Raw genomic sequence first — 12,177 nt, 5'->3', positions numbered from 1 at the left:
TTCCCCTCCCTTCTCTCGTCAGATTCCGGCGCCGGAGCTCCACCCCACTGACGGGTTCTGATTGGCCGCTTCTGACGCGTCTCGGGGCTACGATTGGTCCGTCGGGTCCCGGACGCCGCTCCCTCCCCCTTGAGGCAACTACGGCGGCTCCAAGGAGGGGGTGGGGGAAGGAGGGACGGCCGGTCCCGTCAGTCAGGCAGCGGGAGCCGCCGGGAGCGGATGGCGGCGGCCGTAGCGGCTCCACTCGTCGCTGGGGGTGAGGAGGCGGCAGCCACGACCTCCGTGCCCGGGTCTGCGGGTCTGCCGGGGAGCCGCAGTGCAGAGCGGGCCCTAGAGGAGGCCGTGGCCACCGGGACCCTGAACCTGTCTAACCGGCGCTTGAAGCACTTCCCCCGGGGCGCGGCCCGTAGCTACGACCTGTCAGACATCACCCAGGCTGGTGAGTGCAGCCGGGCCGCGGGCCCGACCGGGACCCTCATTTGCATAGCCCCACCCCGGACCCCGCCCAGCCCGGGAGTCGGGCCCGCCCCTTCACCTGGCGGCCAGGGTTGCTGCCCCTCCTGATTGCCGTAAACCTGCAGCAACCTCCTCCCGTCTTTGAGAACCTCCTAGGCAATGAACGTGCTTCTTGTTTGCACAGAACGCCCGGCGCCTCCGAGCGTTGGGAGAGATTCCTCCTTTCTCTTTATTTGCATAGCTGCGCACCTGTAGGATGGTCCCGCCCCTCACCTGGTTGGCTTATTTACATGATCTCTTAACCTCAGCTCCAATCGGTCTATGAAGCAGTCCCCACGTGCTCCTCTAATAACTGCTTTCTCTCCCTCTTCATCAACACCTCTTAACCCCCGTCCCACCGAGATCCGAGCAGCCCCGGGCACCCCCTTCGCAGTGACTGGCCCCTAAGCCCGAGGTTTCTGCTTTCTGTGCCGCAACCTCGCTCCCTAAGGTCCTGGCTCTCTCCACTGTCCACGCAGCCCTCCAGCCTATGGGAAAGAAGCAAATGTCTACCTCCCTTCACTCTTTTCTCCCTGAGCTCTTCCGCCTGTTATCCCCAACCCGCTTATCTGAGATTCCTCCTCCTCCTTCCTAAGCCTGTAAGGTCACTGTGGAGCCTGTGACCTCATAGGGATCCTAGAATTCCCATTTCAGTTTCTGCTTTACCCCAGGGGAGGGACTTGAGGACGTTGCTGGAGGGAAAGAAATCTTATCTGCTAGCTGGGAGTGCTGGCCAGCTAGAGACTGTCCTTCCGCGCCTCCACCAGCAGGATGTGTCCAACCATGCACCTCCACCCTGGTGTCTGTGGATGGTAGAGGGTGGGGGACTTAACTGTGACAGGTGAGTCAGGCCTCAGCTACTCAGGAGGCAGCCTATGACCTTGGGCCGGCAGCTGGGGGTGGGGATCAGGATCAGGGAGGAGGACTGCATTCCCGAAGCCTCACCCTAGCCCAGGCCTCTTCCTCCTCTCCGTCTGCAGGGTGAGGGACCAGAGCTGGAGGAAAGTGCTTATTTCTCCCTAAGCAGGTGCCTGCTCACCTGGGAACACTCAGGCCGGCACTGGCACACGCCCTCTCCCCTCTTCTGGGGAGAACCAGTCGAAACCTCCCCACTGATCTCGCCTGCTCTGCAACACGTGAGATCGGGAATGAGTGAGCTCCAGGAGCCATTCCTACCCCTTACAGCCCGGTTCCCTCCCACCCCCACCTAACCCCATGCTCCAGATTGACCTCAGCAGCTGTGTGACACTCACTGTCTGTTCCCTTCCCCTCCCCCTTGGTTGTTTTTTTGACAAAGACCAAATGTTATTCTTTACTTCCTTAGGCTGTCTCTCCCTGTGTGGACTCTTGGGGAAAACTACCCGGAGCTCCCCAGCCCCTCCCAGCTCCTGCCCTCTGCCCCCTCCTCCCCCAGCATTCCGGCTCAGGGTGCAGCCGCGCTCCTGTGAGCTTGCAGGGGAAAATCCCAGCTTCCCGAGAACCCTCCTCTGCCCCACTCTCCACGCAGGAATCCTCAGTCTTTCCAGGGCCCAGGTTCTAGGCCAAGTGGGGTCCCTCTTCTCCAGAATTCTCTCCTCTGTCCCCTGTCCCCAAGCAGGGTGCTTACAGGCTGGCGCAGAAAGGGGAAGTGACAAAAACATACAGTTGCCCCTACCCTGCCCTCCATCTCTCCTCGCCCTCCAAGCAGACGAAAAGCATCAGTGCCTTGCTGCTTGGACTGCCTTGAGCCTTCCCCTCCCGTCTCCCATCTCTTTCTGAGTGTCTTCTCTGCGTGTCCCCTATGTCTTGGGTCCCTGATCTCCCTTGGACTAGGCTCCCTGGGGTGATAGTAGGAAGAATCCTGAGGTGGCGGGGAGGGGCCATCTTGCAAAGGAGAAGTGCAGCTCATTCTCTCCCAGACCACATCCTGTGCCCCCTGTGCCCTGTCTCCTGCCTGAGCTCCCTTCTGCTCCTAGCTTTTGTCTCCGCCACCGTCTACCCCATCAGAACTCTGAGAACTCGGTCTCCACCCCCTTCGTCCACATGCACACACACAAACACATTTGCCGACGCAGAGAAAGCGGGCAGGTGGAGGCGAGGCTGGGAGGGGCAGATGCTGTGCCCCCACCCTCTCCAGAATGGTCATCTCCCAGGCTAGGGTTTCTGTCTGTGCACCAGGGCTGGGCAGAGAGGAAGAGAGAGGGGTCCTGGGGCATCAGGCTGTTATCCACCCTGGTAAACACGGGGCCTACCAGAGCCAGAACCTGACAGATTGTTTCTACTTCATTTCCTGTCACAAGACTCATTTCCTTGGGGGATATACCCAGCTTCTCCTCTCCTCTGCTTGCTTTTGCTGACCTGCCCTTCCCTGAGAAGGGCCCTTGGAGAAGCTCACCAGGTCTGTGGCCTGGGACTCCCCATCGCGGGCCCTGGGCCCCTCCCAGGACAGGCTGGGCCAAGGAAACAGAAAGGCAGGCTTCTCCAGGTCTAAGCCGTTAGTGGCTCCATGCTAGAGGGAATCCCGAGGCTGCCAGCCTCCGCATAGCAAGGCGGTGCTCCAGATAACAGGGTGATTGTAGACCCCAGCACCCCCCTCCACACTCTCCACCCTCACCATGCCTGAGATGCTCACACAGTTGCTGATCTCTTGAAGTCTGTGTCAGTAAGAGAGGAAGCAGAGCGGGGCTGCTAGGGCTAGCAGAGGGTAGGAAAGATGCCTGCCCTGGGCCAGAGAAGCCCAGATGGGAGGGACCTGGGAACTCCACCTCCCATCTCCAACCAGGTCTTCTTGCCCTTCCCTCCCAGCCCTTGGGAATCAGTAACTTTATGGTACTTTGGACTAGGCTTGCTGGTCCTTGGGGCTGGCGAAAAACTCGTCTGGTGTCAGGGACTTAATCTCTAGAACCAAGATAGAGTGACCTGTGGTTTTTCCCGTGTTGAAAACACACTGGAGTAGGGAAGAAGGGCCCCGAGGAGGGATGGGCTCTCCCTGTGGTTTGCCCCAGGGGTTTCCCATATTCCCTCCGGGAGCCCCCCAGCCCCTCGCCTTACTGTTTTCCTGTGAGCACCGACCCCTCCTCTCACCTTCTGTCCTCCACCTCACCTGGCATCTCTGAACAGGAACCACAGGAGTTAGAGATTCCAGCTGCTCTCCAGGATAGCCCTCCACTGACATTCCCCAACCCCCAAGTCTGAGGCTTCTCCAGCCCAGTGACACTAAGGCCTTTGCCTTCCCTGTGCCATTCTGGTCACGCCTGGAATGTGCTCCCATTGGCAGAAGGCTTTGTTATCTCTCCTGGGAGGCCACATTGATGGCCTTGAATCTTTAGGTCTGGAGGTTAGGGAGCAGGCAGCCGGCTTTGGAGGGACTGAAGGTCCTGTCCGGGGCTGGGCCTTTCCGCAACTCTCCCCTGACACCTCCTTTTCCCTAGACCTGTCCCGGAACCGGTTTCCCGAGGTGCCCGAGGCAGCGTGCCAGCTGGTGTCCCTGGAGGGCCTGAGCCTCTACCACAATTGCCTGAGATGCCTGAACCCAGCCTTGGGGAATCTCACAGCCCTCACCTACCTCAACCTCAGGTAGGGAGGCCGAGCCAGGGCCACGTGGGAGCGTGTCCTTCTCAGTCTCAAGTACTACTGAGTGACCCACCCGGTGACCCTGAGAGGATGGCAGTGCTGGGATGCCATGCCTGGGGAGCCAGCCCGCTGCCTTTCTCCCTTCCACAGCCGAAACCAGCTGTCGTTGCTGCCACCCTACATCTGCCAGCTGCCCCTGAGAGTCCTCATCGTCAGCAACAACAAGCTGGGAACCCTGCCCCCTGACATCGGCACCCTGGGAAGCCTGCGACAGCTTGTGAGAATGGGGACAGGGCCAGGAAAGGGACCCCTGAGCCAGGCAGCAGGGACCTTCTAGGGGGAGGTTGGGGAGGGCCTGGAGCAAAGACAGAGACGGGAGGCTGGGTTCTGCTGGGCCTGGTCTCATGGCCCCTTCCCACTGCCTTCCTGATACCAGGATGTGAGCAGCAACGAGCTCCAATCCCTGCCCGCAGAACTGTGTGGCCTCTCTTCCCTGCGGGACCTCAATGTCCGGAGGAACCAGCTCAGTACGCTGCCCGAAGGTGAGAAGAATGAAGAACTGGAGAGGAGGTGTTTGTGTGTGCGTCCCAGTTGGCTCAGGCTGCGGTAATGAAAACACTGCAGACTGGGTAGCTTATACATGGCAGGCATTCATTTTTCACAGTTCTGGAAGCTGAAGTTCAGGATCTGGGTGCTTCCATGGTCAGCTTCTGGCAGGGTGCTTTTCCTGGCTGCAGACTGCCGGCTCCTCGTGGTACTCTCCGATGGCGGAGAGCAGAGACAGCCCTCTGGGGCCTCTTTGATAAAGAAGCACAACTCTCACTGATGAGGGCTCTACCCTCATGATCTCAATTCCCTCCCTAAGGCCTTGCTTCCTAATCCCATCACTTTGGGGGTTAGGATTTCAGCAGAGGACTTTTTGGGGGACACATTTCAGTCCATAACAGTGTATGTGCTTTGAAGAGGTTACAGGCCAGGAATCTTCAGAGGAGAATTACACCTTCATTGCCCAGGCTTTTGCAGTATATAAAACGAACTGTAAACGATCTGATTTGATCTTGACCTAGCAACCCTCTGATGCTGGCAGGGCGCAGATGAGCAGCTCTGTTAGAAACGTGGACACAGGCACAGAAGGGGAGCTGGTGGGTGCATCAGCTCCAGGTAGACTGGCAAGGTCAGAGGTGGCCTTCAAGGTCACCCAGCAGCCCTGCTCATTCCAGCAGGGGCTCTCAAAGACCTGAGTCAGGGGATGCTTCGCCACTCCTCCTGGAGATGCCAGGGCCAGTGCCAGGGCCCAAGTGGCGCATTTAATGTGCTCGTTGTGATGCACTGATAGCCTCTGCCCCAAAGCAGGCATGCCTTTTGTTCAGCAGGCAGCAGCGTGTGTTTGTGTCTGTGTGTGTTGTTTATGTCTTGTGTGTGTGTCGGTGTGCATGTATGTGTTGTGTCTGTATGTGTCTGTGTCTATGTGCATGTGTATGTGTGTCTGTGTCTGTGTTTGTGTGTGTGTTATGTTTATGTCTGCGTTATGTCGTGTGTGTGTTTGTGTCTGTGTGTGTCTTTGTGTATATGTTGTGTTTATGTATGTGTTGTGTATGTGTATGTGTTGTGTGTGTTTATGTCTGTGTGTTCTGTGTGTTGTGTGTATGTGTATGTGTTGTGTGTGGTTGTGTGTGTGTACGTGTGTTGTTTGTGTGTGTGTGTGTGTGTGTGTGTATGATTCCTGCGTTTTAGGTTGGGACCGGGTAGATGCGGGTGATGTGACTAAGATCTGGGGTCATCTCTTAGGGATTTAATGGCTTCTTGAGGAGAGACAAACAGTCATAGGGAAGTTCCATGGCGGGTTCCCCGGACGGGGGCTAGAGGGAGGCGGCACTGGACTCTGCGTAGGGGACCTGGGGAAGACTTCACCTGAGGCGCAGGCGCAGTGGGAACCGGCCATTGAAGGAGAATTCCCCACCCTTCTGCATCCAGGCAGAGGACCCAGCATGTGCAAAGCATGGGGTTAGGAAGGCAAGCCAGGCGTGGCAGGAAGGCCTGTGCCATGCTCGAGTGTGAACTTGGTTTTGAAGAACAAGGAGGGAGTGAGGTGGTCATTCACTTTCCCTGTTTCCCCACTCCCTGACCCTTTCTGTACCTGCCCTCTTCCTTCCCAGTCAAAAGGGGTAGGAAGGGCTCTCTCTGGGCCATAAAAAGAAATCCAAGCAAGATGCCTTGGGGACAGAGGCAAGAGCAATGAGTTCCATCCAATCTGGGATGTCTGGAAAGATCCACCGATGTGGTGACGCTTGAGCTGAACCTTGAAAGATGGATGGACGGGGAAAATGGAGTTCTCCCAGCTGAGCAAATAGCACCTGGGAAGGCTCAGAAGCTGAGGGCCCGGAGGGGTGGGCAGTGAGGTGGGAAACGTGCGTGGAGCCAGGTCATGGAAGCCTTCCTCATGCTGGGTTAGGGAGCTGTGGTTTTTATTCTGTGCTTAGGGCCACCATGAATCCAGACTGTGCCTTTTATTTATTTATTTATTTATTTTTGAGACAGAGTCTTGCTCTGTCGCCCAGGCTGGAGTGCAGTGGTGCGATCTCAGCTCACCACAAGCTCCGCCTCCCAGGTTCACGCCATTCTCCTGCCTCAGCCTCCCAAGTAGCTGGGACCACAGGCATCCGCCACCACACCCGGCTAATTTTTTGTATTTTTAGTAAAGACAGGGTTTCACTGTGTTAGCCAGGGTGGTCTCGATCTTTTGATCTTGTGATCCACCTGCCTCGGCCTCCCAGAGTGCTGGGATTACAGGCGTGAGCCACCGCGCCAGGCCCAGACTGTGCCTTTTTAAGATGAGCAAAAAGCACCTTTCCCTGTGGGCAGGCAGCACTTCATGCAGGGTGCAGTGCTGGGCCCATGCTGGGGAGAGGGGACTCCCAGGTGGCCACAACCCGCTTAACATGGGCAGCCCTGGCTGCATGTCACAGGAGGTGTTTGAACAGGGTTTGTGTCTTGTGCTGATCATTTGAAAATGGAGGGTGGGTTGGAGTGTGGGGTGGGCAGGCGAGGAGATGAGGAGGGACAGACAGGGCTGGGCGGGACCTGACATCCGGATGGGCCTTCCCGGGGAGGCTGAGCCGACGTCCGGATGGCCCTCTCAGGGAGGCTGGCTTAGACTGTGGACCAGAATCACGTGGAGAGAGGAGCAGGGAGGTTGTTCCCGGGGAATGACTTGAGCCACCCAGGGGAGAGGCTGTGCTGCACCCAGGGTGACTGGCCAGCTGAAGCCAAGGGCAAGGGAGTGAGCGTGAGGCCACAGCCCTGAGCATGCTCCTGACTTTTCCCTTGCCCACCTGCTCCAGAGCTGGGGGACCTCCCTCTGGTCCGCCTGGATTTCTCCTGTAACCGCGTCTCCCGCATCCCGGTCTCCTTCTGCCGCCTCAGGCACCTGCAGGTCATTCTGCTGGACAGCAACCCTCTGCAGAGTCCGCCTGCCCAGGTGAGGCGGGTGCCTGGGGGGCCACGGGGACAGGGGTGTGGCTAGGCAGGAGTGGGGTTGGTCCCCTTGGGTAGCTGAGCAGGATCCGGGGAGCTGCCCTCCCTGCCAACTCCCTGGTGTGTGTTGCCCCACACACAGGTCTGCCTGAAGGGGAAACTTCATATCTTCAAGTACTTGTCCACAGAGGCCGGGCAGCGTGGGTCGGCCCTGGGGGACCTGGCCCCTTCTCGGCCCCCGAGTTTCAGTCCCTGGTAAGTCCTAGGTGGGGAGGAAGAAAGCCCTGGGATACTGAATGCCCCTTCCCAGCCCCAGGCACCCCCTGCTTTCTGGCAGGAGGTTGTGGGGCTGTTGTCCAGCATCAGGCTGACCAGATCTGCCTGGCTGGCCCCAGCCCTGCAGAGGATCTGTTTCCGGGACATCGGTACAATGGCGGGCTGGACTCAGGCTTCCACAGCGTTGATAGTGGCAGCAAGAGGTGGTCTGGAAATGAGGTAAGGGCATCCTGTCCATGGGAGATTGAGGGTATCAGCCCTGGGAGAGCACCTCTGAACTGGGGACCTCCAAATTGCAGGGTGGCAGGCAGAGGCTGGAGCTGTCCTCTTCCTTCCCTCTGCCCAGCATCCCAGGGAAGGGCTGGTTCAGCAGAGACCCTGAGCTTAGTCCCACACAGGACGCCCCACGTCCTGAGCCCCCATGTGCAGAGAGGCCATCTCCCATCTCTGCCTCTGCCTTTACAGTCAACAGATGAATTTTCGGAGCTGTCATTCCGGATCTCAGAGCTGGCCCGGGAGCCCCGGGGGCCCAGAGAACGCAAGGAGGACGGCTCAGGTGAGTAGCAGGGCTGGCTGGGAGCTGGGCTGGACCAGGGCCTGGGTCCCTGCTCACTTACTGACATGCTGGCGTCCCCAGCGGACGGAGACCCTGAGCAGATTGACTTCATCGACAGCCATGTCCCCGAGGAGGATGAAGAGCGAGGCAGTGTGGAGGTGAGAGCCCAGCTGTGCCTCTCCCAAGGGAGGGGAGCTGGAGGAGGGGACAGGGTAGGCATGGGCACAGGCCTGCTCTCAGCTGCTCTGCTGTTCTCTCCTTAGGAGCAGCGACCACCCGAATTAAGCCCTGGGGCAGGGGACAGGGAGAGGGCACCAAGCGGCAGGTACCCCAAGCCCCCAAACTGACGCCACTGCCCGATCCTCCCACCCCCCAACCCCCTCCTTCCCTGACCCCGGGGTCTGCCCCTCTTGCCCTGTCTTGGTACCTCAGGCGGGAGGAGCCGGCAGGAGAGGAGCGGCGGCGTCCGGACACCTTGCAGCTGTGGCAGGAGCGGGAACGGCGGCAGCAGCAGCAGAGCGGGGCGTGGGGGGCCCCCAGGAAGGATAGGTGGGACCCAGGGCCGCCCGGGCTGTTGCTGGACACTGAGCCCTGGAAATGGGGCCACTGAGCCCCGCTGAGCCCTTCTGCCTCGGGGCTAGCTGCTGACCCCACCTCTCCTTGTTCCAGCCTCTTGAAGCCAGGGCTCAGGGCTGTTGTGGGAGGGGCCGCCTCCGTGTCCACTCAAGCCATGCACAAGTAGGTTTCCTGCCAGCATCCCCTCCCCACTCCGCTTCCTATGACCATCCCTCTAACTCCCTTCTGTCTCTCCTCAGTGGCCCGCCTAAGTCCAGTGCCTCCCAAGTGGGGGCTGCAGCGGGGCAGGGAGCCCCCGCCCCTGCCCCCGCCTCCCAAGAGCCCCTTCCCATAGCTGGACCAGGTGGGACAGGGATTTTGGGAGGAGGATGGGGCCTGTGTTGGTGAGGGCTGGTTGGGAGAGAGGGACACAGAGGGAATGCCTGTCTCACCTGCCCCTGTCGCTGTGTCCCTGCTTCCGGCCCCAGCAACAGCACCTGCTCCACGGCCGCTTGGCTCCATTCAGAGACCAAACAGCTTTCTCTTCCGTTCCTCCTCTCAGAGTGGCTCAGGTGGGTGTCCCGCCCTCCCCAGTGCTGACCCAATGCTTGCCAGCACCAACTGCTACATCACCCTTCTGCCCTGGGAGCCCTCTGGGTCTGTTGTACCTTTGTGTTGAAAATCCCACAAGCAAGCCGGGTGTGGTGGCCCACACCTGTAATCGCAGCACTTTAGGAGGCCCAGGTGGGAGGATCGCTTGAGCCCAGGAATTCAAGACCAGCCTGGGCAACATAGCGAGACCCCATCTCCATGAAATAGAAAAAGAAAATCCCACAAGCAGAGAGGCAGGAGGTGTGGGTGCCAGGCCACCGGGACCCAGCTACAGAGTCAGTGGTGAGCAGTAGAGGCAGCCCCATGCCCCCCTTTTTCTCCTAGGCCCTTCCTCACCAGACTCTGTCCTGAGACCTCGGCGGTCCCCCCAGGTTCCAGATGAGAAGGACTTAATGACTCAGCTGCGCCAGGTGAGCAGAGGCGGGAGCTGCGTGGCAGGGGCCTGGGCCGGGCACTTCCTTCTGTTGCTGTCCTTGGGACCAGCTTCCCTCCACATCCTCTGTGCCCACTCTGGCACCTCCCCTGAGGACAGGAAGGGACAGGCACAAGTTCCCTGCTAGCCCTGAGCCCCCCACTCTCCCTGCCTCCCAGACACCTCTCCTTCCCTGACCCCTGCTCTATGTGGTCTACACTCCCAGGTCCTTGAGTCCCGGCTGCAGCGGCCCCTGCCCGAGGACCTGGCTGAGGCTCTGGCCAGCGGGGTCATCCTGTGCCAGCTGGCCAACCAGCTACGGCCACGCTCAGTGCCCTTCATCCATGTGCCCTCCCCTGCTGTGGTCAGTTGGGGCCAGGGAAGAGGTGGGGGATGGGCCGGGGCGCCTGTGGCCTCTCCCTTACCACATTTTCTTCTTTCACCCACCCCAGCCAAAACTGAGTGCCCTCAAGGCTCGGAAGAATGTGGAGAGTTTCCTAGAAGCCTGTCGAAAAATGGGGGTTCCTGAGGTATGGGGGCTGCTTTCTAAAGAGTGGTGGCATGCCGGGCTCAGCCGAGCATGTGGCATGGATGGTGGGCTTCCATTTGCAGCGGGTGTCTGCTCTCAGATGGAGACACAGGCTGCCCCTGCCCTGCCTGGCATGCCCCCTGCCCTGCATGTCACCTGTCCTATACATCCCCTGCCCTGCAGGCCCTATCTTGTCCTGCATGTCACCTGCTCTGCACACCCCCTGCCCTGCATGTCACCTGTCCTGCACATGCCCTGCCCTGCACTCCTCCTGCCCTGCACTCCCCCTCCCTAACACGTCAGCATGTGGGCGTGGTTCTGGCCCCAGCACGTGAGCGCAGGGGTGGGAGGGACTGTCCTGCTGCTGCTGCTGACGTCTGTCCCTTGTCCTTGTCCACCTGCTCTCCTCTCCCCCAGGCTGACCTGTGCTCGCCCTCGGATCTCCTCCAGGGCACTGCCCGGGGGCTGCGGACCACGCTGGAGGCCGTGAAGCGGGTGGGGGGCAAGGCCCTACCACCCCTCTGGCCCCCCTCTGGTCTGGGTGGCTTCGTCGTCTTCTACGTGGTCCTCATGCTGCTGCTCTATGTCACCTACACTCGGCTCCTGGGTTCCTAGGCCCCAAAATCGGCCCTCCCTTGCCCCTTTCCCTCCCCTCTATTTATAAGGCCTCTGCTCCACCCCACCCCACTTGCGGTGCCTTCAGCCCCGACCAAAGACACTAGTGCACCCTCTTCGCAGACACTGACCTCAGAGGCCCCACTCTGGTGCCCCCAGACCCTGGGCCCCCAGCCTCTGGCCTCCCTCCAGTAGCCCCACGAGTTCCCACCTCTCAGTGCTGACGGTGCCTTCATGTCCCCGCTGGCCCTGCCCCTGCCCTTTGTGCCCCGTGAGGGGTGGCAGGAGCTGGAGTCTCCCCCTTCCTCCTGTGCCCTCCCCTTCCCCCCCAACAGCTGCTATGGGGGGGCTAAATTATCTCTATTTTGTAGAGAGGATCTATATTTGTAGGGATGCGGGACCCAGGCTGGGTTCCTATCTCTTGTGTATAAACTGTACAGACCGTGGCCGCCCTGCCTGTGTGTGTGTGTGTGTATGTTTGCGCGCGTCTGCTCCGCGTGGTGGTGGCTGTGGCCATGGCTCTGTGCCCACCAGCATCTCCCTCCTGAGATGCCAGCCTCTCATGCGCCCGGAGCCTCCGCCAACCCCCCGTGTCATCTCCCTTCTGTTATCGCTGACAGCTTTCTTGCGTCTCATTTGTTGCCGAGCCCCGAACGCACGGTGATGCTCGGGTCTGCCCCCGACCCCCTGCCACAGGCCGGAAGCCGCGGGGGGCACCGTGGGGAAGCTAACCCGGCCCCTTCCCCCAGGAGTCACTGTGCCAGCCCCATCACATCCTGGAAGAGGAGGGGGCCCCGGGAAGGGGCCTCCCCTACATCGCTGCTGTCGTCCACGCCCTGCTGGACCGGCCTTAGGGGTGAAGGTGGGGGCACAGGGCCCACCCCGCCCGGGACCCCGGGAGCAGAAGACGCGCCTGGGCTCCGCGCTCTGAGACAAGCACTTGGTGAGGGTGGCCTGGGCCTGGGCCCACTTGGCCTACGGGCCTGGCTGCCTCCGGGGCCGAGGGTCTGGGTGGAAGGACCGCGGGTGTCGCAGGTGTCGTGTCAGCCGCAATAAACAGAAGCCAGAAGCCCTGTGGGTGGCCCTCAGGTGTACCTGTGT

At 60.2% G+C, this 12,177-nt stretch overlaps 2 protein-coding genes across 3 annotated transcripts; both read left to right on the top strand.

Moving 5' to 3' along the window:
• The first annotated feature begins 37 nt into the window (after positions 1 to 37).
• LRCH4 (leucine rich repeats and calponin homology domain containing 4) lies at positions 38 to 12,150 on the top strand. 2 transcript variants are annotated; one of them, XM_030797255.1, is made up of 18 exons: positions 38 to 439; positions 3,906 to 4,050; positions 4,198 to 4,324; positions 4,484 to 4,589; positions 7,389 to 7,525; positions 7,664 to 7,776; positions 7,917 to 8,016; positions 8,263 to 8,353; positions 8,435 to 8,511; positions 8,617 to 8,678; positions 8,786 to 8,902; positions 9,023 to 9,091; positions 9,169 to 9,272; positions 9,397 to 9,480; positions 9,845 to 9,930; positions 10,159 to 10,296; positions 10,385 to 10,462; positions 10,879 to 12,150. In XM_030797255.1, the coding sequence occupies exons 1-18, from the start codon at positions 220 to 222 to the stop codon at positions 11,074 to 11,076; spliced, it is 2,052 nt and encodes a 683-aa protein (XP_030653115.1). In that variant the 5' UTR covers positions 38 to 219; the 3' UTR covers positions 11,077 to 12,150. The 2 variants fall into 2 exon arrangements, with proteins under 2 accessions (XP_030653115.1, XP_030653116.1); XM_030797256.1 differs by lacking the exon at positions 10,159 to 10,296 and having other exon boundaries at positions 10,879 to 11,522.
• On the top strand, positions 10,970 to 12,163 carry LOC105737719 (translation initiation factor IF-2). The gene has a single exon (XM_012496457.2). The coding sequence runs from the start codon at positions 11,551 to 11,553 to the stop codon at positions 12,130 to 12,132; it is 582 nt and encodes a 193-aa protein (XP_012351911.1). The 5' UTR covers positions 10,970 to 11,550; the 3' UTR covers positions 12,133 to 12,163.
• The last annotated feature ends 14 nt before the right edge of the window (positions 12,164 to 12,177 follow it).

Source organism: Nomascus leucogenys, chromosome 17 (assembly GCF_006542625.1).
Source record: "Nomascus leucogenys isolate Asia chromosome 17, Asia_NLE_v1, whole genome shotgun sequence".
NCBI lineage: Eukaryota > Metazoa > Chordata > Mammalia > Primates > Hylobatidae > Nomascus > Nomascus leucogenys.
This window is presented reverse-complemented; position numbering and strand designations above follow the sequence as displayed.

Coding starts and splice junctions, on each gene's coding strand:
- LRCH4 (XM_030797255.1), top strand. CDS start 220: ATGGCGGCGGCCGTAGCGGCTCCACTCGTCGCTGGGGGTGAGGAGGCG. Junction 4,325..4,483: donor TGGGAAGCCTGCGACAGCTT/GTGAGAATGGGG, acceptor TCCTGATACCAG/GATGTGAGCAGCAACGAGCT. Junction 10,463..10,878: donor GAAAAATGGGGGTTCCTGAG/GTATGGGGGCTG, acceptor CCTCTCCCCCAG/GCTGACCTGTGCTCGCCCTC.
- LOC105737719 (XM_012496457.2), top strand. CDS start 11,551: ATGTTTGCGCGCGTCTGCTCCGCGTGGTGGTGGCTGTGGCCATGGCTC.